This window comes from Spermophilus citellus (genome assembly GCF_964194105.1).
Source record: "Spermophilus citellus genome assembly, chromosome: 18".
Lineage (NCBI taxonomy): Eukaryota > Metazoa > Chordata > Mammalia > Rodentia > Sciuridae > Spermophilus > Spermophilus citellus.
In genome coordinates this window covers 58501049-58521383 of record NC_138200.1, presented here as the reverse complement: position 1 = coordinate 58521383, position 20335 = coordinate 58501049, and the positions used below count along the sequence as shown (strand labels likewise).

The 20335-nt window shown below is 44.5% G+C and overlaps 1 protein-coding gene across 2 annotated transcripts in view; it reads left to right on the top strand.

The window, feature by feature from the left end:
• The window catches only part of CFDP1 (craniofacial development protein 1), a 117451-nt gene extending 97343 nt beyond the window's left edge, over positions 1–20108 (top strand). For both annotated transcript variants that reach the window (XM_081273565.1, XM_081273564.1), the window contains exons 6-7: positions 9184–9342; positions 19810–20108. In XM_081273565.1, coding sequence (XP_081129691.1) covers positions 9184–9342; positions 19810–19900 — 250 coding nt within the window. In that variant the 3' untranslated portion in view covers positions 19901–20108. The remainder of the gene's footprint in view (positions 1–9183; positions 9343–19809) is intronic.
• Positions 20109–20335: the final 227 nt, after the last annotated feature.

Below are 20335 nucleotides of genomic sequence, written 5' to 3'. Positions count from 1 at the left end.
TCCTGCACCCTTAGCCACAAGTAACTGTAAGCTCCCCAACTCCTCCTATTCCCTCTCTATCTTGGCAACATTTCATCTACTTTTGTCTGTATAGATTTGCCTGTTCTGGACATTGCATATAGATGGAATCATACCATATATGGTCCTTTGTGTCTGTCTTCTTTCCCTTAGCATGTTTTCACAGTTCATCCATGTTGTAGCATGTATTGGTTCATTTATTTTTGTAGTCCATTAAGTAGTTTATCTTGTTGCCTTTGAAAGTAATTATTCCATTCCTTCTCTTTCTATCCACATAGACAAATGTAACAGTAAACATTCAGTCGTTCAATTTAATAAATGCATCTCATTTGCTTTAGTTAGGGGCAAACTGAGCAACTTGAATTTTCAACTTAAGGTTGGAATTTCTTTTTTGTAATTCAAGGATATACATGCAAAGATAAAAGGCAGCTTGATGGGGCTGGGGTTGTGGCTCAGCGGTAGAGCACTCACCTAGCACGTGTGAGACCCTGGGTTTGATCCTCAGCACCACATAAAAATAAATAAATTAAATAAAGGTATTGTGTCCAGCTACAGCTAAAAAATAAATATATTTTTTTTAAAAAGACAGCTTGATAATATTTTCCTCTCTGAAGAACTGAGGCAGGTTCCATCATCTGACATCCCTCAGAAGCAGGAATGGGATAAACACTTGAATACTGTACCCCACTGTTAGTGCACATCCTTGTGCATCCTTGAGTGGCATTTTTTTGTATCACACATGTGAATCAGGCATTGCAGACACCTTATGTGTATCAAGGAAGATGGGAGAGGGGCCCCACTTTTTCCTAACACTTACCAAACTTAGGTTCTTTCCAAAAGGTCTAAACCAGGCAGATTAATAAATAGACAACACATTACCCCTTGTGGCAGCGGACTGAAACCCACTGCGTTGGCCATTTCCGTAGAGTGGTAGACCAGTAGAGGTCTCCTGTTTATAAAGAGGGACATGACTGCCTCGTGGAGTATGATGCTAGGAATGAGCCTGCCCAACAAATCAGTTAATTTGTTCCAGAGAAAAAGTCCATTTCAGTGTCACTTGAGAATACCTAACCCCAATTAGCTGTCCCAAAATGAAAGCCGTTGATCATAACAGAGACCAGGAGACTGTGCAGTTGGAGTACCTTGGTTGCTTTTGGTAAAACTCTTCATGTCTTATTGGCTATAATGGATGGTATTGCCTTATCTAGCAACAGCTCTTCACTTAAGCCAAACCAAAGTCAGCCAGAATGACCTTGTCTTCCTCGACAGCGTCAGGTGAGAAGCCAGAACAGGGCAAAACAGACTTCTGCACTTATCACATGGAAGGAAGAGCTAGAAAGGGCTTTCTGTAATATATTGTTTCAGAAGCGGTAAGAGTCCAGGCCTTTTGCCACCAGGATAATCATATATGTCTCATTCACATGTTCCAAAGATACAGAACTGTTGAAATTGACTCAGACAGACCTAAATGCCCTTCATTCCTGGATTGGCACAAGAGTGATAGAACTGAATAATAGCAGGTTATTTTCTATTTGTATAAAAACTGACACTGCTGCTATTTGCCAGCTTTTATTTTCACCTTTTGGTGATAGATGTCACTTTTTTTGCTGGTATTGTATCAGCTTCCATGGTAGGTGAGAGTTTAGTCAGCTTTTTTGCTGCTTTGACCAAAAGACCCAACCAGAACAATTGTAGAGAAGGAAAAGTTTATTTGAGGGTTCACGATTTCAGAGGTCTCCGGTCCATTGACAGTGGCTCCACTCCTCCAGGCTCAAGGCGAGACTGAATATAATGGCAGAAGGATATGGCAGAGGGAAGCAGCTCACATGATGATCAGAAAGCAGAAAGAGAGACTCCACTTGTCAGATACAAATATATACCCCAAAGCCATGCCCCCAATGCCCACCTCCCCCAGCCACACTCTACCTGCCTTCAGTTTCCACCCAATTAATCCCAATCAGGGGATTACTTTGCTGATTGGATTAAAACTCTCCTCAAAACCTTGCATTGTCTCACACAAGAGCTTTTGGGAACATTTTACATCCAAATCATACCAAGAGTCCTGACAGTTCTCAAGCCACAGGATGTTTAGGAGCATTCTGGCATTTTGCTTTCCTATCCCAAAGTCCCTAGAGTTCTGTCAATACAGTGTTGGGAAATGAACAGAAGCTGAATAGTCTCCCTAATGTATCACTGACTTCCAGTCCCTTTCCTTGAGTGATCTGATCTTGGGCTTTGGGAAGATGACGTAGAGACTTACACAGGTAGTTAGTGAAACTGGCCCAGAGATTTGGGTTTTATTTCTCATTCTTGTGGATTTCAGCTAAATCCAGAAAGATAGCAGTAGCTCCAAGCAGAAGCACTCAGTGAGGAATTCTCATCTTGAGCTTTCTTCCTATCTGTCCAAGAGTGTCACCATTTCCAGACCCTTTGTATGGCTCTGGAAAATAGTTCATGTGTAAACTACAAAAAGGTCCACTCTTGCTGGGCATAGTGGCACACGCCTGTAATCCCAGCAGTTTATAAGGCTGAGGCCAGAGAATCGGAAATTCAGAGTCAGCCTCAGCAACTTAGTGAGACACTAAGTAACTCAGCAAGACCCTGTCTCTAAATAAAGTATAAAAAGGAATAGGGATGTGGCTCAGTGATTAAGCACCCCTGGATTCAAACCCCAGGAACCCCTGCCCCCCACCCCTCGCCGCCAAAAATAAAGGTTCACTCCTGCGTGGTGAACAGATACTAAGGAAACTGCATGCCTCTGCCAGAGAATTACTGTTTCAGATCATTTGCATCTTGGTGGTTATGCCAGTTCTGAGATGGGAGGCAGAGACCTGAACCCAGCTCCCTATGTCAAAGTCTGAGTAAAGGTCCGGAGTGCATCAGTACACACATGCTAACCCTGTTCTTACTGATCCACTATTGGAACTAGTTTTTCTGGCCTGTCAGTTCGAGTACAGTGTTAAATCTCTTTGTTATGAGGGGGGAAATCATTTGGGTAAGTCCACTATCAAATTCCAGGGACTTAGGTCATTTAAAATATAAGGGTCATGTACCATGAGCCAGAAAAGAATGAGAAAGACATGGACTCTGTACAAGGAGCTTCAGGACAACCGGCAAAATAAGAATAGACCCCCTCCCTCGCCACCTCCAGTAACAGAAACTGGGGTGTGGTAGGATCTCCAGAGTATTTTTTCCCCCAGCTGCATCAAGCACATGGGAGAATATAGTAGGCTAAGTGTCAGAAGCACTGAGTGCTACTTCAGAGTCTCCCACCATGAACTTGCAGTTCATTTCCTTTTTGGAGTACAACTTATCTATATAAGAAAAATATTTGAATTAAAAAGCCCCTCTTTTTTGTTGTTTGTTTGTTCATTGGTTTGTTGAGACAGCTAAATTCCCCAGACTGGCCCCCTCCTGGGATCCTGCCCCAGCTTGCCAAATAGCTGGGATTACAGGTGTACATGCCTGGCTGCTCCTCTTGTAGTCCCCAAAAGTCTGTGGGTACAGTATGCTTATATGTTGCTCTCTTTTCCATTAGATTTTCACTTTGAAGCCAAAGATTGATGCCTTATATTTTTTATGTCCAGTTCCAACCACAGTGTCTGATAGACATAAGAGCTCAGTTATCTCTATTGGTTGAATACAATGAGTGAATGAATGACTCTTAAATTCTTCCCCAAACCAAAAATTCTTTGCAGTGGGATGGTTGGGTGCCTGGGGTTAATTTTAAGAACTATGGGGAAAGATCATCCCCCCCCCCGCCCCCGCCCTCATTGGCAGTTGGTAAACCCTACCAGCCTCTCCTTGTGGGAGTGCACTTTCCCAGCTTCCTTCCAGATCCGCTTGTAAACACAAAGCAGCAGCCCAGGGCGAGCAGATAGAGCAGTGTTCTCAGTGTTCTCGCTACAGTGTGAATCCTGGTATGCAGGGCCTGTGCTGAGGGGCCTGGAACAAAGCAAACAAGTTACTATAGTATCTTCATGACAGACTGTACAGGATGGAGTTTGTCATTTAGTTACAATGAAATTTGTTAAAATTATATTTCTTGGGCTAAAAGAGAAGCAGAGTCTATTCTAGCAAATTATGATTATAAACTTTGAACTCAGAAATGGAAAAGATGACCTGTCATTTTGCCTTCTCTGTTGCTTCTGCCTTTCTGAATTAATGAGTCTTTTTTGTACAAGGTCTTCATTGGGGTCTACTATTAGGACAGGTCATTGGGCTAGGTGTGGTGAGAAGGAATTGCTGAATATAATCATGCTAATTGATTTGATGGACAGCTGAACCAAATACACCAGGAAAGAAAGCTTGGTCATAGTCTCCTTCCACCAGTGTGAACTACACTCAGCTCTGCTCTCTTGTGGCACAGAAGCTGGCTGGTTAGAGTGAAGCCCACTCTCCATGTCTTTGCATAGAATCTATGGCAGCAAAGTCATTAGCAGTGTGATATTCAGGAGAAGGTGGTTAAGTGTTAGAAATGTCATTGAGACATTAGACATATCTTGGTAATATCTGTGATGTTCTGGGTGTAATCTGTGAGTGAGCAAATGCATGGTGTGTTTCCTTGAACTTTGACTTGTAGGGAAGGTGAGCATTCTCTTGAATGAAGTAGCATTGTTTTGGGGGTGGTCTGTCAAAACTGACTTGCTGTCAATACCTTGCCCTATGGCTCCGGATCCAGAACAAAGAGAAATCAGTGGTTCTGATGATCTGGAACTGCACTGGTCCTAGTAACAACAGAGAGATCCATATCCCCAGGGAATCCTGACTTCCTCCCTCCCAGCTGCCAAATGCCCAAAGGAAACCAGTGCTGATTTACTCTTTTCTAGGTAGCTGCATCCTCAGAGAGAGAGGCCCACTACAGGGCTTCTGTCCAAAGCCAACTCACCGCCCTAGGTTCCAGAAGGCCTGATGGATGTACCCTAGTGAGAGAGGGGCAGAGTTGTGGCAGATCTGCCCTCCTGAAACGTGGATTGATGCCAGGATTATGCCTCTTAACCCCACATCAAGGTGGGAGAGTGATTAGGAGCACCCAGACCCATTTAGGGACCCCACATACCAGATTCTAGGAAGAAGCTGCTGTCTCTTGGTTGGGATGAGACCCCGCTGTATGTTGGCCACCACTATCAATGCATCATTCAGTTTGTTTAGATGCAATTAAAGGTAGGTTATTTTGTTTTAGAGAATAGCAAGTTAGGGTATCATAAACCATGTTAATGAACCCAGTGAAGGCAGATCTGGAAGCTTTCCCCCAAAGCATAGTAACACAAGTGACATTCTGCTGATGTTTAGTGGTGAACAGTGCAAAAAGAGATTATGGCTTTTTTCCTTTTCTGGAAACCCCCTCACTGCTTGCAACCTAGTATCATTTTCTCCTAGACTTCTCAAAGTGATTTGTCCAAAGATGAAACAGCCTAGGAATGCCATCAAAGGTGTAGGCCAAGGGGTGAGAGTTTATATAGCCTGAGTGTTGCCCATGTAAAATGGGGAGCCCTGAGCTCAGATTGTGGTTCAGTGGAAGAACACTTGCCTAGCATGTGTGAAACACTGGGTTCCATCCTCAGCGCCACATTAAAAAAAAAAGAAGGAGAAGAAGAAGAAATAAAGATATAAAATTCTTGGGGCTGGGGATGTGGCTCAAGCAGTAGCGCGCTCGCCTGGCATGCATGCGGCCCGGGTTCGATCCTCAGCACCACATACCAACAAAGATGTTGTGTCCACCGAGAACTAAAAAATAAATATTAAAAATTCTCTCTCTCTCTCTCTCTCTCTCTCTCTCTCTCTCTCTCTCTCTCTCACTCTCACTCTCACTCTCTCTTTAAAAAAAAAAAAAAAGATATAAAATTCTTTAAAAAATGAGGATCCCTGGGATGTCGAGAGTGGGTAGGAGAATAAACATGGACATTATTCCTCTGAAAACTCCCAGTTTAGAAGTGCTCTTGAACACCTGTTATTCTACAGATATCTGGTTCTTTCCCAACAATTGGTTCTGTGATCCAGGGGACATCATTAATTGTGTTAAGTGCCCATTATCTGCAGAACAACAGCCACATAGAATAGGGAGGTTTAGAGACACAGGATCTTAAATATCCACAAAGAAAGAGATTACATGAGGAAAATCATAAAGCAAAATGTGACCAGGATTTCAAGCACAGGGAGTTTATTTGGGAAGTGATGGTAGAAAGCAAGAGTGAGGGGCAGGAAGACCAAGACAAAGAAGCAAGAAAAACCAGTACACACCTGTGTTTCCAAGGCCATGGGGCCACCACCAAAACTTCTGAGAAGTATTTAATCTCCCAGAATTGCCTGGGAGAAGATAGGTGGCTGGACCATTTAACCACATGTCCAGGCCGAGCTTGTAACATGCAGGCAGAGGGTGGCACCCACCTATAATCCCAGTGACCCAGAAAGCTGAGGCAGGAAGAGCATAAGTTCCAGTCCAGCCTGGGCAACTTAGCAAGACCCTTCCTCAAAAAAAAAAAAGAAAAAAAAATATATATAAGAGTCTGGGGATGTGGCTTAGTAGTTAAGCACCCCTGGGTTCAATCCCCAGTACCCAAAACAAAGAAACATGGCAGGCAGAATCAGAGGAGGCTCTGGCCAGCTCAGTAAAGCTTCTAGGTGTGTGCATTTGATGGAATGTTGTTGACAGTTTGGCTTTCCCATAACTGTGCAATCAGCTGCAGCTGAAGTGAGAGCCCCAACTGTCTGCTTCAGAAGGATCAGTCCTACCAGATGAAGAGAACCAGGGAGTGAGGGAAACACCACCGGCATCTGACCCAGAGATCAGAGAAGGCTTTGGGAAGGCTTCCAGGAAGAATTGGCTTCTAAGAGGAGGTAGAACTAGGTGGATGAAAGGAGGCAGGTCGAGATGAACTGCAAGTTCAGGACTGTAAAGCATAAGTAACAAGGGCAGATATGACCAGAGAAGGTTGAGATGGACTTCACAAGTTTAGACTTTATTGTAAGAGCAGTACAGGGTCAGGGAAGAGATATAAGCAGAAAGACAGGATAAGTTTGGGGTTTTAGAAAATTTGTCCTAAAAACAGCATATCAGTAGATGCCAGGTTAGGGCCATTGAATAAGGGGTAGGACAAAACAAAACCAGGAAGACTAGTGAAGAGGCCAAATTATCCAGGTGAAAGAGAGCCAGAACAGTAGCAGGGGAAGGGGAAAGTGAAAGATTTGAAACATTAAATTTCCATATCCCAGGGATGTTGCTCGGTGGTAGAGCACTCACCTAGCATGGGTGAGGCCCCAGGTTTAATCCTAGCACCGGAAAGAAGGGAGGGAAGGAGGGAGGAATTTATCTGGGAAATAAAAGTTTAGAAATGCATTGAAAGCTCATAAAGAGCAATTTGGAGTTATTAAGCAAAGTAAAATGGCTGTCAAAAATCTCTCCAGCAACTTTTTATCTTAGAGGCAAGACAGGGCAGTAAACTACACTGAGTCCAGGAAACCTCACTTCTCCTGGGTCCGCATTTTCTATTGATTTGACCTTTGTTGTATCATTTAACCCATCTGAACTTTGTTTATTTGTCCAGCTTTGTTAACACAAGGGTGATGGTGCGGGCCTGTTCTGAGTTGAGCTTAAGCTCAGCGTTAGTGGGGCATGACCGTGAGGGAAGCTGACATCCTCTGGACCAAGGTTAATAGAATGAGAACGTTTAGGGCAGTTGTTTGGCCTCAGAAGTCTTGTGTTTAGTCTGTAACTGTCCTGTTGGCTCTCGCCGGGGTACACGTGGGGTTTCATAATGGGTTGGAGGGGATACTGGGTCATACTAGGTCTAACTCAGGGCTCATGATGCACTGTCCCAGGCTGTAATGAGGGTCAGATGAGACAATGGCTATGAAAGCCCTGAGAGACTGATTACTGTGATATTACTCATAGGTTTTTTGAATATTTATTCAATTCACTTTATTTTATTTATTTATTTTTGTGGTGCTGGGGATTGAACCCAGTTCCTTATGCATGCAAGGCAAGCACTCTACCAACTGAGCCATATCCCCAGCCCAGGTCATAGCTTTTAAATGTTTTAACTCTTGCATATCTCCATGAGGCAGAAAATAATTTCCAATTTTCTACCTGCTGGTAGATAACTTGCTTTAGTTTCATAAAAAGACCAAAAGCTATGTTTCTTCCATAGTTCCTTCCCCACCCCACCCCCGAACCACCTTCTTACAAAGTAGCTGCCCTCTGTTTTTCTTATTTTATCTAATACATGTAACATTGACTAGAAACATTTGACCTGCCAAGGCTTGAATTGGGCATGTGGGGTTTCTCCCTCAGCCCTTGATAGCATCACCAGCAACCGGAGCACGGGATGTACGTTCCCTGCTTTCGGGGTGAGATGTTCTCCACACTCCTGGGAAAAACCAGGCCCGACTCATAGGGTTGAAAGGCAAGTGACTTTAGATCCCTTTTATGGTACTGTGACTTCTTGCTCATCAGTGCTAGGAACTGGTTCTTACTCTTGAAAGAGCCCCCTGGGGCTTTAGAGCACAATAATGACAGTGACTCAGTAGCCAACATTTGTGGTACCTTGACCCTGTGCTGGGTGCTATTTTAGCCCTTTGCTTAGAAGATGCCACAGCCCATGAGTAAGCATTCACTTTGTCCCTTAGGAAACCAAGGTACATACACTTAATAACCAGCCTCTAGTCATTCAAGCAGAGCTGGAATTTGGACCTGAGCATGTGACTCCAAGGCCTTGCCTGAGTCCCACCATTCTCCTCCCTCTTTGCAAGCAGAGACCTGCCACACCAAGTACACAGAGGTCTGAAGAGGTTAGGGTTTCCTGTCTGCCGTGCCTCAGAACAGTCAGAGATGTTAGGCAGGAAAAGCACATTAGAATTCTGCTCCACTTACACTGTTCTTCACACCAGGAAGGAAATACCTTAGTGTGAACATGGATTCCAGTAAGATAAATGCCTCCAATCCAGGGAGCCCTGTGCCCAACAAAAAATCTTAATCAAATGAACAGAGTTTTTAGCTAGGCACAGCAGCAACTGCCTGGACAACTTAGTGAGACCCTGTCTCAAAATAACAGTAAAAGACTGGGGTAGAGCAACCCTGGGTTCAGCCCCAGTACTGTTAAAATAAATTTTTAAAGAGAGAGAGAGGCATCAGAGTTTTTACATGTTTCATGTTTTCTCTTTCCTTAGGTTAAAAAGATCAAGTGGCATGAGCAGCCTTTTGGGGAAAATTGGATCCAAGAAGCAGAAAATGAGCACCCTTGAGAAGTCCAAATTGGACTGGGAGAACTTCAAGGAGGAGGAAGGGATAGGAGAAGAACTCGCCATCCATAATCGAGGGAAAGAGGGGTAAGAAGGAGTGGATTGGATTCCTTTGACCTCCACAGAACTCTGGATGAGTTATTGCAGACACCCTGCCCAGTCTCAACAAGCAGGAACTTTTCATGGTGAAGCAAAAAATGTGCTTTGATTTGTCAAGTGGCACTCTGTGCTAACGTAGGGCAGGTCTCTGAGGAAGCCACCAGGGTGAAGGGAAGGAAGGAGGGTGTGCTGGCAGCACTGCTCTGGGCCAGTCACATCTGCCAAGCTGAATTTGCTAAATCATAGCTCCAGTGAACTCCAAGTCACATGGTTTATTCACATGGTCAGATCTGGCTCATGGCCGCAATATTGGCCTAGTCTGGACCATTGAGCCTTCTGGGAAAATAGTCATTCAAATGCTTCAAAAGCAGAGCCAACAGAGAGTATTTAGGTGTTGTCACATTATTTTGAGGTTTTTTGTTCAGTTTGGTTTTGGTTTGGTTCTTGTCATTGTGGCCCTAGATGGGGCTTCACCCTCACCTATATGAGGCACAGACTCTCAGACAGCATTCCAGGCCTCCTCTTGAACCCCTCTCTCTTCACTTTGGAATACTGAGAGGGTGTCTGTGAACTATTTATTCAGTTGTAAAAGGGTCCCTTGCTTGTCACATTACTTTTCCTGATAATTGGATTTTAAAATGAGAAAGAAATGGGGTTCCACAAGGAACATAGTTACAGTAGCCCCAGGTCAACATTCCCCACCCCTTACAGTGAAAGTGTTGATTGGCCTCTCCTACAGCTGAGGGTGCTCATCAGCCCCACCCTCACCAGTATGATCTCTGTCAGCACAGGAGGTAAGATGGAGGCTCATCTCCTTCACTGATAAAATTGGGATAATGATACCACTCCACCATTTGGTTGTGAGGATCTCATGAAATAACACATGTAAATACCTGCATTAAGTACAAATTATTCAGGCTATTAATAATTAAGACATGTGGTGGGGGTTGGGTGGAGCCATATTTCTAAAATAGTCCTCAACATTTTTTGAATGAGTCTGAAAGCCAACCAATATGTTTTAAAATAAAAAAGTGTAAATGATTTGTAAGCTTGTCCAGGGATCAGATCCAGGTCAGTGTGTTTAAGTGGAAAGCCGTAGTACAGAGGCAGGGGCCCCAGCCCTCCCCGGGGAAGGCCTGGTTGGAGTGAAGACAGAAATTGGTGTGGCTCTGACATCCGCCCAAACCTTTTCTCTCTGGTTCAGCTCTCATGACTCAGCTCCCTGCTATTCACTTTTTTCCCCCCTCTTGTTCACGTTTGCACAAGGATATTAAGCTATACTTCCATGCTTCTCTTGAGTATTGATTATATGGGTTGGACATTGTTCACTCTGCTCAAGCCAACAGAGGTCTTATAAAAGTAAGGAATGGTACTATTGAAAATAAGGGAAAGTTAATAAAAGAAAACAGGATTAAAAAGGACATCTTCCCAATAAGGACTTTTTCAGGTAGTGGAAAAAATGAATTAGGGAACAATTAATAGCATGCCACTGTTTTTAATTATATTTTTTATATATGTATGTATGTATGTATGTATATGGTGCTGAGGATTGAACCCAGTGCCTCATGCATGCGAGGCACATGCTATACCTCTGAGCCATGACCCTAGCTCCTAGCATGCCACTTTTATGTTCTGCTTTTCCCTCCTATGTCTGAGGCTCTTCTCCCCCCAACTACCACGACTAGATGATTCCAGAGGTCTGATTGTATTTTTCCAGTGCAGATCTGGTGACTTCTGTGCTCTGCCTTGGCTCTTCATGCCTGCCTTCTTCAGTGCACAGCTAACACCTCCGCTTACTAACCTTTCTCAACTCCTGCAGGCAGATTATGGAAGCCTGACTCCTACTCCAGGGAAGGGATTACAGCTCTGAGGCTCACCTTAGCTAAGCCTGAGAATGCCTTAGAACATTTACCAAAGTTCAGGCAATAAAGCCACCCTGGATAGAACTGCTTTTGAATTGAGTCTAGAATAGGCATATCAGAAATACCTATATCTTTCAATCACTCCTCAAGGGATTCTAATGCACAGCTGGGGTTCACAATCACTAGACCACAGAATCAAAATAATAGAGCCGAGAGCCAGACAACCAGTTGCTGGCCAAGCCTTCCCAGCACACACACAGCTAGAGAGCCAGCTTCAAAGTAGGTAATGTTGAGATGTGTGAACAGTACCAGCACTGAAAAGAGGGAGAGATGTTGACAAAATGAGCATACTGAGCCAGGTACAATGGCTTATGCCTATAATACTAACTGCTTGGGAAGTTGAGGCAGGAAGATGCAAGTTTGAAGACAGCCTGGGCAACTTAGCAAGATTTGTCTCAATATAAAAAATAAAAAGATCTAGGCATGTAGCTCAATGGTAGAGCACCCCAGGTTCAATCTCTAGTTCGGGGGGGGGGAATGTATATACTGAAATTTCTATAAGAACAGTATATATAATTTCTGAGTAAGGGATGGAGAAAAGATGGAATGTTGTATTTTTTTTAAGTAATCAAAGAAGATACATATATTAAAAAAAAAAAAAAAAAAAAAAGAGTTACAGAACCAGGCCAGGCACAGTAGTGCATGTCTGTAATCCCAGCTACTTGGGAGACTGATACTGGAGGATTACAAGTTCAAGCCTGGGCAACCCTGTCTCAAAATAAAAAGGGCTGGGATATAACACACTGGTAGACCATTTGCATAGCATATGGGTGGTCCTGGGTTCACTAGTACTGGGGAAAGAAAGAAAGAAAGCTGAACACAGTGGTGCATGCCTATAACCCCAGCAGCTCAGGAGTCCAAGGTAGAAGGATTACAAGTTCAAAGCCAGCCTCAGCAACTTAGGCCCTAAGCAATTTAGTGAGACCCTGTCTCAAAAAAAAAAAAAAAAAAAATGGCTAGGGCCAGGCGTGGTGGTGCACACCTGTAATCCCAATGGCTGAAATGCTGAGATAGGAGACTTGCGAGTTCAAAGCCAGCCTCAGCAAAAGCAAGGCATTAAGCAACTCAGTGAGACCCTGTCTTTCAGTAAAATACAAAATAGGCCTGGGGATGTGGCTCAGTGATTGAGTGCCCTTGGATTCAATCCCCAATACCAAAAAGAGGAAGGAGGAAGGAAGGAAAGGAAAAAAAAGGCAGGACAAAGAGGGAAGCACACAATAGAATGGTAGGTTTAAGACTAAATTTATTAATATTTTAATTAAGTAAACTAAATGCTCTAATTAAATAACAGAAATTAACAGATTAAATTTTAAAAACCAGGCTGGGGATATAGCTCAGTTTTTAGAAGGCTTGCCTTGCATGCACAAGGCCTTGCATGCACAAGGCCCTGGTTCAATCCTCAGCACCACAAAATAAATAAATAAATAAATAGATAAATTTTAAAAACCCAGCAAACTGTTTGGTGTTTTAAAGACATTTGTCCCAAATATAGTATGTAGGACTATTGAAAATTTAAAGATGGAGAAAATAAATCATGCAAATATTAATCATGAGAAAGCTGGTGTAGCCATAGTAATATTAGACAAAATAGATTTTAGGTAAAAACATTACCAGAAATAAAGGAGTCTCTTTGTGATAAAAACATCCACTTCATCTGGGAAACATAACAGTTTAAATTGGAGTGTGCCATTTGGCATTACCTCCTGAAGCTCCACATAGTCATTTCCCTGTAATTCTGCAGTTCTATTCCTAACTTATTCCCCAACAGAAAATCAGTTATATATTCTCTAAAAGACACACGTGACTATGCAAGTAAAATGTGATCTCTTCCCTCTATGGGATGCTATTCAGCAATGGAAATGAACATGGATAAATTACAATAACATAAAAGCAAAAAGAGCTTTATGATTCCATTTAGGTGATGGTCAAAAACAGGCAAAAGCTATGTTCATTAGGTCAGTTGGTAAAAGAAGCAAGTCACAAAAGAATACACCCAGTGCAATTCTGTTTACATCAGATTCGGAAGGAGGCACAACTAAGATTTAATCTTGAAGAAACAAAAAAACTTGAAAGCAAGAAAATGAGGTCCCAAGTCCTGCACACCTGGTTAGTTTGGAGGTGTGGGGTAGGAGTTGTGCAGGGGCCTCCTCAAGGCAGGCAGCCTTTTACCCCTTGACTCAGTGACATCCATGTCGGTACTTGTTTTATAATGATTCATTTGCCTTGCTCTGTGGGGCAGCGGGATGGGGTGCTAGAGACTGAACCGAGGGTCATGGACATGGTAGACAAGAGCTCTACCACTATGCTATATCCTGGGGCCCTTTTATTTTATTTGGTTATCTCAACCTCCTGAGTAGCTGGGATTACAGGCAAGCACCACCACACCCAGCTGCCTCGCCCGTTTCATGAGCTCTTCTATTCATGGGTTATATTTACAATAAACAGATTTCAAATCTTGGCCCTGCCACCCACCTGCCATGGGTACTACTAGCCCCAGTTTCTTCATCAAAAAAGTGGAAATTCTTTAATATAACTCTCAGGATCCTTGTGGGAATTAAGTAAGTTGGGAAAACGCCTGGCATGTTTATAAATAGAAGCTCCCTCTCTTTCTCTGGCCCCTAGTCCTCTGCTCAAATTTCTTTTCCCACCTGCCATTACTGAACACACCAAGACTCAGGCCTTCCTGGAAAGCTAAATGCTTCATCCATTTACTTCTCTGCCAACTCTTCAGGAATTTTTTCCACATCAGTAAGAAGTAGAGCTTTGAGACATCTTCTTTTACTCTCCCTGACTGGCTTTTCTCTCTTTGCTGAGCTTTTCAACTTGGGGATCTGGGCCCTGAGCAGCCATTTCTTCTCCCCAGGGAAGCTCACTTTCAAGTTTCAAGACTTGGCTACCATTTTCTGCTGATGGATTAAAAAGCACACTATCGCCTCCCTTGACTGGTATCTCCTCCCCTGACTGCTCCTCTGAGCTCCAGACTGAGGTGGCATCTCCATATGATGTCCAACGCACATATCAATGTCCAGAACCAAATACTTGGTCTCTCTCCATAAATGAACTCCCTCCCTCAGACTTCTCAGAAAAATGCCACCATCACTGTCCAGCTACTGTTAGAAGAAAACTGGGTCATCGTCCCTGATTTCTTATTTTCACCACACCCAGCAAGTCTAGTTGGTGCTTCTGTCCCACCAGAGTATTTCAGCCCATCCTTCTTTGCGGATCTTCCCCCAACCCAGTGTCAGCTAAAGATCCCTGATCTGCCCTGCTGCCTCTTCCTCGACCTTTTCATCCATTCTCCCCCTGCTGCTGAAATGATTGTTTAAAAATAGAGACCATTTTCATCTCCCTGCAGAAAGCCCTGCAGTAGCGCTTCCAATCAAGGTTTGTGTCCTTGGCCAGACCCTCCCTGAACCTTTCCCTGCCTACTTCTGCCCTCTTCTCCCCTGCTTGCTGGAACTTGGCCTTACTGCTCCCCTGTAGCACTCCTCCCCCAGAAGGCTTTGGTTTGCCATCCAAGACTTGACTCGGACACCACTCTCTAGAATAGCCCCGTGCCCCCTCAATCACATCACCCTCTTTAATTTTTCCCATTGCATTTATTGGCTAATTCATGTTGTTTTTTGATTCATTTTTAGTGACCCTCCAGAGCAGGATCTTATTCCCAACTCTGCACTAGCACCCAGAACAGCCCCCATCCCAGAGCAGGTGCTGCACCATTGTGGTATCTAAATGCCTGTTTCACTAGCTAGTAAATAGCCGTGACTTTGTTTGGCAGCCTAATAGGATTAGCACTAGCCACCCAGAAAAAATGGGCATAATACATCAGAATGATGTCTCCACCCAGGCACCTTTTTCAGTCAGCAATTTGGTTGAAATGCCTGTGCCAGAGCCAGTTGTCTGCCCAGCAAGGAATTTCTGCTTTTTCTCTGAGCCTCAGCCTCTGGGCCCATGCAGCACTCCAGACAGTGTCAGCAGACCCCCCTGGGTGTTGAGTGTGGTTTCCTCTAGGCTGCACACGAGTTTCCTGGTGGTATTCAGCAGCAGCAGTTCAGTATCTGCCAATGCCAAGGCAGAGGCCAGCAGGCTTAGGGGAGGGGACCGATGAATGCACAGAAAGAAGAAAAACACGAGCTTGGTCATTACTGCTGCTATCCGTCCAGTCAATTTGAAGGTCAAGGAGCTTGTGATTGGAAGCCATGTGTCTTAATTCAGAGAGGCTGAAAAAGAAGGCACCAGTGAAAATAATTCTTTCTCCAAAGAATCTATCTCCATGACCCCCAGGAGTCCTCTTCTAGAGCCACACAGCCGTGAGGTGGTACAGGAAGAAAGCAGTGGAGAAGAAACTCAATTAAAACCATCGCCCTCTGAGTCTGGCCCTCAGAATGTTTGCGAGTTAGGTCCTGGGTTGGTGTGGGCATGCCTGTGCCATGTTGGGCAGTTTGCTTCTTTCAGTTGCATTTCTCAGGGCAGAAAATTCTCAGTACATCAATCCCAGAGCTTTATTCTAGGAACTGACGTTTACCCCCTTTCATCCCATGTTTGTGGTGCCCCCCTGAATGCTTACTTGGGGAACTGAATGCTGGCTCTGCTTGGACAGCCTAATATTGATGCAGCCCTGCCAGGTAGCACACACCTATAATCCCAGCCACTCAGGAGGCTGAGGCAGGAGGATCACAAGCCAGCCTGAGTAACTTAGAAAATAAAAAAGAAAAAGGGATGGAGGTGAGTAACTTAGAAAATAAAAAAGAAAAAGGGATGGAGGTGTAGTTCAGTGGTAAAGCACTTGCCTAGCATTCATGAGGTCCTGGGTTCAATCCCTAGTACCACAAAACAATAATGATGATGATAATAATAATAACACAGTTGCCCTGTCAGTTACCTCTGTGTGCTTCAGGTTGCCCTGCCCTCCCCATGCTCCTCCTCCTGACCAGTGTGCAGTAATAGGATGACCACATGACAGAGATTTCAGAGATCATCTTGCTATTGCCCCCAGCTCTGCCCACCCTTAAAGCTCACTGATCCCTAGAAGGGTGGGTTCCCAGACAGGAGATATCAACATCTTCCCTGGGAGCATGCCTTCTCTCTTATTCACATTCCCATGTCTCTCTCCCTCCCCATTGTCCTGGATTTCAGGGAAATTGTGGCAGAAAAGTAATTTGGGTTAGAAGATTCAAAAGATGTCAGAGCCTGTTGAGTCTAACCTGGTTTTAAAAGGAAAACCTAGAAACCCCTTAGGTTCTTGATACTATTAACATATTTTGTTAATGAAAATAAAGAGCTGTCACTTCTTAAATGGGCCACAAAGACAAAAACAGCAGGGAAGGATGATGCACCCCTACCCTAGGCTTCCCTATGGACTGGGCTTAATCAGGCTGACCCCCAGGAGGACGGGTCGTAGGCCCGAAAAACACCAAGACCGAAAATGTGCAGAAGCCAGGATTCCCATTGCATCGTCAGACGGCAGGTCTGTTCTGGGACTGTGACCCACTTAAAATGCCTGAAAACTCTTGAGGCCTAGGTGAAGTGAAATAGGTGAACACTCAGGTGGCTTCCCGAGAGCCCCTGCCCTTTCTGGAGCATTCACTGTCTGAGTTCTGTGCCGGCTGCCCAGGTTCTGAGGCCATTTAACAGGGCAGTCAAGTCAGAAATGGGAAGCAAGAATCCTGGAGCCCAGAACAACTAGCACACCTATTTTTTCATTTTATTGTTTACAAAGCACAATTCACAGTTTCATTGTTTTGTCAAAGACATATTGTCATTTTTACTCCTGTTTCTCCAAGAAGAAAAAATAAGGCACAGAAAATTAAGTATCTTGCCCAAAAGTACAGAGTCTGCCATGGAAGCACCTTTCCTGTCTCTTGGCCGTGGGGGAGTCGTGTCTGATAGAAGTTTTCTTCATGGTCAGCTTTTGGCAGTAAACCAAGGCTGTCACAGATCCTGTTAGCAGCTGCTGATAGCTGTGAACAGGGGAATCAAGTCGCCCGCCTTGATGGCCTTTGTCTGGCTCACCCTTGAGAATTCAGCTGCATCCTGCACATGTGCCCCTCACTGCTGTCTGAGGCCTTCCCTAAGCCTCAATTCTGCCTGTACCCGCCTGTTTCATGCCCATCCTGGGCTTTTCACTCAATGGTCTCAGGCGGCTGGACCCAGCACAGCTTCCAGGAACCCTCAGTGGGGGTATCACTTCCTCTTTAAAGGAAAGTCAGGGAGAAGACCACAAATGCTCAAAGCCTCAGACTTCCTCCTCCTTCCCCTTCCTGATCTCTCAGCCAGATAGCCCTGGGAGTTCTCTTGAAACCCTCCCTCTGTTCCCCTTGCTCCCGCAGACGTTGGCAGCACAGCAGTCTCTTGCTGAGGATCATCCCTCTGCACATGGATGGCTCTTCTGCCAGGGCAGTTAAAACACTTTATCCTCAAGACCCTGATTCCCATGTAGCCAGCTTCCCCCAGGCCCATGGTGCAGGCATGGTTGGTTGCATCAGGAGGAAGGCCTTGGTCTGTTTTTGTTAGCAGCCACCTCTTGTGAACCTTGGTCTTTTAGCGATAGATAGAAGTGAGTTATTTAGTTGTGTGATTACTCTTCACCACTCCAGGCTCTCTACTTTCTCTTGATTAGAAGTCCACAGTATCTGCAGCTTTCCTCCCTACAAGGTATCTAAAATTTAAATTTAACCGGGCATCTTATATTTTCAATGCTCTGACAACGTTGAGCCTGGGGCTTATGTCAAGCTTAACAGTGGCCCTGCCCTAGTGTTTCCAGCCGTTATAGCCTTGTTGACAGTTTTAACACAGCACCTCAGTTCCTGATCCAGCCCAGGTGGTGGCTACTAGTTGCTCATAGCACACATCCCAACTTGGGCCATCTGTTGTCCTCTAGAACCCTGATGGAAGCTGGCTTCTTAAAATGATGGCGGCAGCACTAGCTACCATTTTATTGGGTGCCTGCTCTGTGCCAAGCATTGTGTGTATACTTTTTCTTGAGTCCTCTCAGCAGCCCTTCAGAGTAGAGAGGATTTGTCTCTTATGTGTCTTGCCCAGAGTCACACAGCTAATGAGTGACAAGACTCACAGTCAGCTTCTTCTGGCCTCAGAGCCTGCAGTTTCTGGCCAGGGTTTGGTACTAGATGTAGAATTAATGGCCACAGATGTGACTGGTTAGCAGGTAGGATGGACCTCGCTTCACAGGGTGCTGTGGGGAGGGAAAGCAAAGCAAAGCCTGAACTCAGCAAAGGAGCACAGGTTCCTGAACCTGGTAACATTCTCACATAAATGTAACAACCTTGTAGCCACAGATGCACATTTTCCACAGTGCAACAAAAGAAAAATTAGTGCAGAGATTCAATTATGTCTCCCATTTTCAATGGCAATTTTTCTCTCTCAATAGGTTAATTAGCAGCAGAGATCTCCTCCCCCCAGGCAAATTGCAGCAGACATTATAGCAAGAAGGTGCATTAAAATGCAGCTGTGGTTCATTCAGCAGCCAGCCTCACTGGTGCCTGCCTGCTCTGACCTGTCCTCCTCACACCCTGTCTTGGAGGACCGAGGGAGATCTGGGCCACTGACCTGATTCCAAATTAGAAGCAGAGTGCCAACCTCCTAAGGGGACCCTGTGTGGACTGCAGGTAGAGGCACTCAGTCTTGTTCCTTAGTGGAATTTGGGGAAGAGCCTCTCCTGTTACCCTAGCAGAAGCAACCTGGCCCCAAACTGTGTGGAAGATGCCAGGTAGAACAAAGGATGGTGGGAAGGAAAGAGCTAAATGCAATTAAATAGCCTCTAAAGAGTGCACTCTATAAATCTCAGCTTACTTTACTCAGTAGGTCTTAGGACATTTTCTGTCCTATTTCTTCCATTTTCAAATGGTATCTTTGTGTGTTTTGAGATATACACAAAATATGCATAGCTTTCTCTCATCACGAAACCAACACATTGCCACGACTGAAGAAATATGGAATCACCTTGTCACTATGAAAAAAAACAAGGCTCAGAGAGATTTAGTCCTCACCCAGCATTGCCCAGCCTGTGTGCTCCCTCTGGTTTGTACTAAGCTGGTGTTATTTCTTTTTGCTTTAAAGTCTGTTACAAAGGTGTAGTGTTTTCCTACTTCAGTTCCTCTAGTTTTACTTTCCATTGATAAGCCGTTGCCTCGTCCTTTCCTTTTTAAAAGTTTTCTTTCAGGCCTGGGGATGTGGCTCAAGCGGTAGCATGCCTGGCATGCATGCAGCCCGGGTTCGATCCTCAGCACCACATACAAACAAAGATGTTGTGTCCGCCGAGAACTAAAAAATAAATATTAAAAAAAATTCTCTCTAAAAAAAAAAAATAAAAGTTTTCTTTCATGTCTGAACCAGAATCATCTCTAGTATAGACCAAGTGGAGTAGTTTGAATGTCACTGACAGGCTAGGCAGCAGCTGGGCTCATCTGCATGTGATTGCTGTACAGCCTGGTTTATCCCTAAGGGTCAGGACAACACAGAGGAGTCCCTTTCTCCTGTTGGATTCTGCTAACAAACATTTTTTTTTATCTTCTAGGTACATTGAACGGAAAGCTTTTCTAGACCGAGTGGACCACAGGCAGTTTGAAATTGAACGGGATCTCAGACTGAGCAAAATGAAACCTTGATGTTCTGGGAGAATCCATAGCAGCTTAATCCTGTTGACAATGTGAGCTTTTTGTGCATCTGTGAAACATTTCCAGTGTTCCTCATCCACTGTTTCCCAGCAAGGTCTTTTTCTACTTTGAGGTTCTGTTTATGTATCTTGATCTCATGTGGTTTCATTCATTTTACTTTTAAAAGTTTGTCCTTAAATAAATAAATAAATAAAAATCAGTCCTCTGTGAGGCTGGGGAAATGAAGAAGTCACTCATCTTCCCTGTGCTGTGCTGCAAAGTCCAGCCTGGGCCCAGCCAGCACATCCCAGGCATGCTGGGCTGGCAGAGCTCTGGCCAGCCACGCTGGGAGAACTGACCAGCCTGGGTGTGGATTTTCTGGAGCCAGGAGGCTCACTTAGGTGGAGGAATGCCAAGACCCTGGGCATTCGTTCTTGGTTCTGCTCA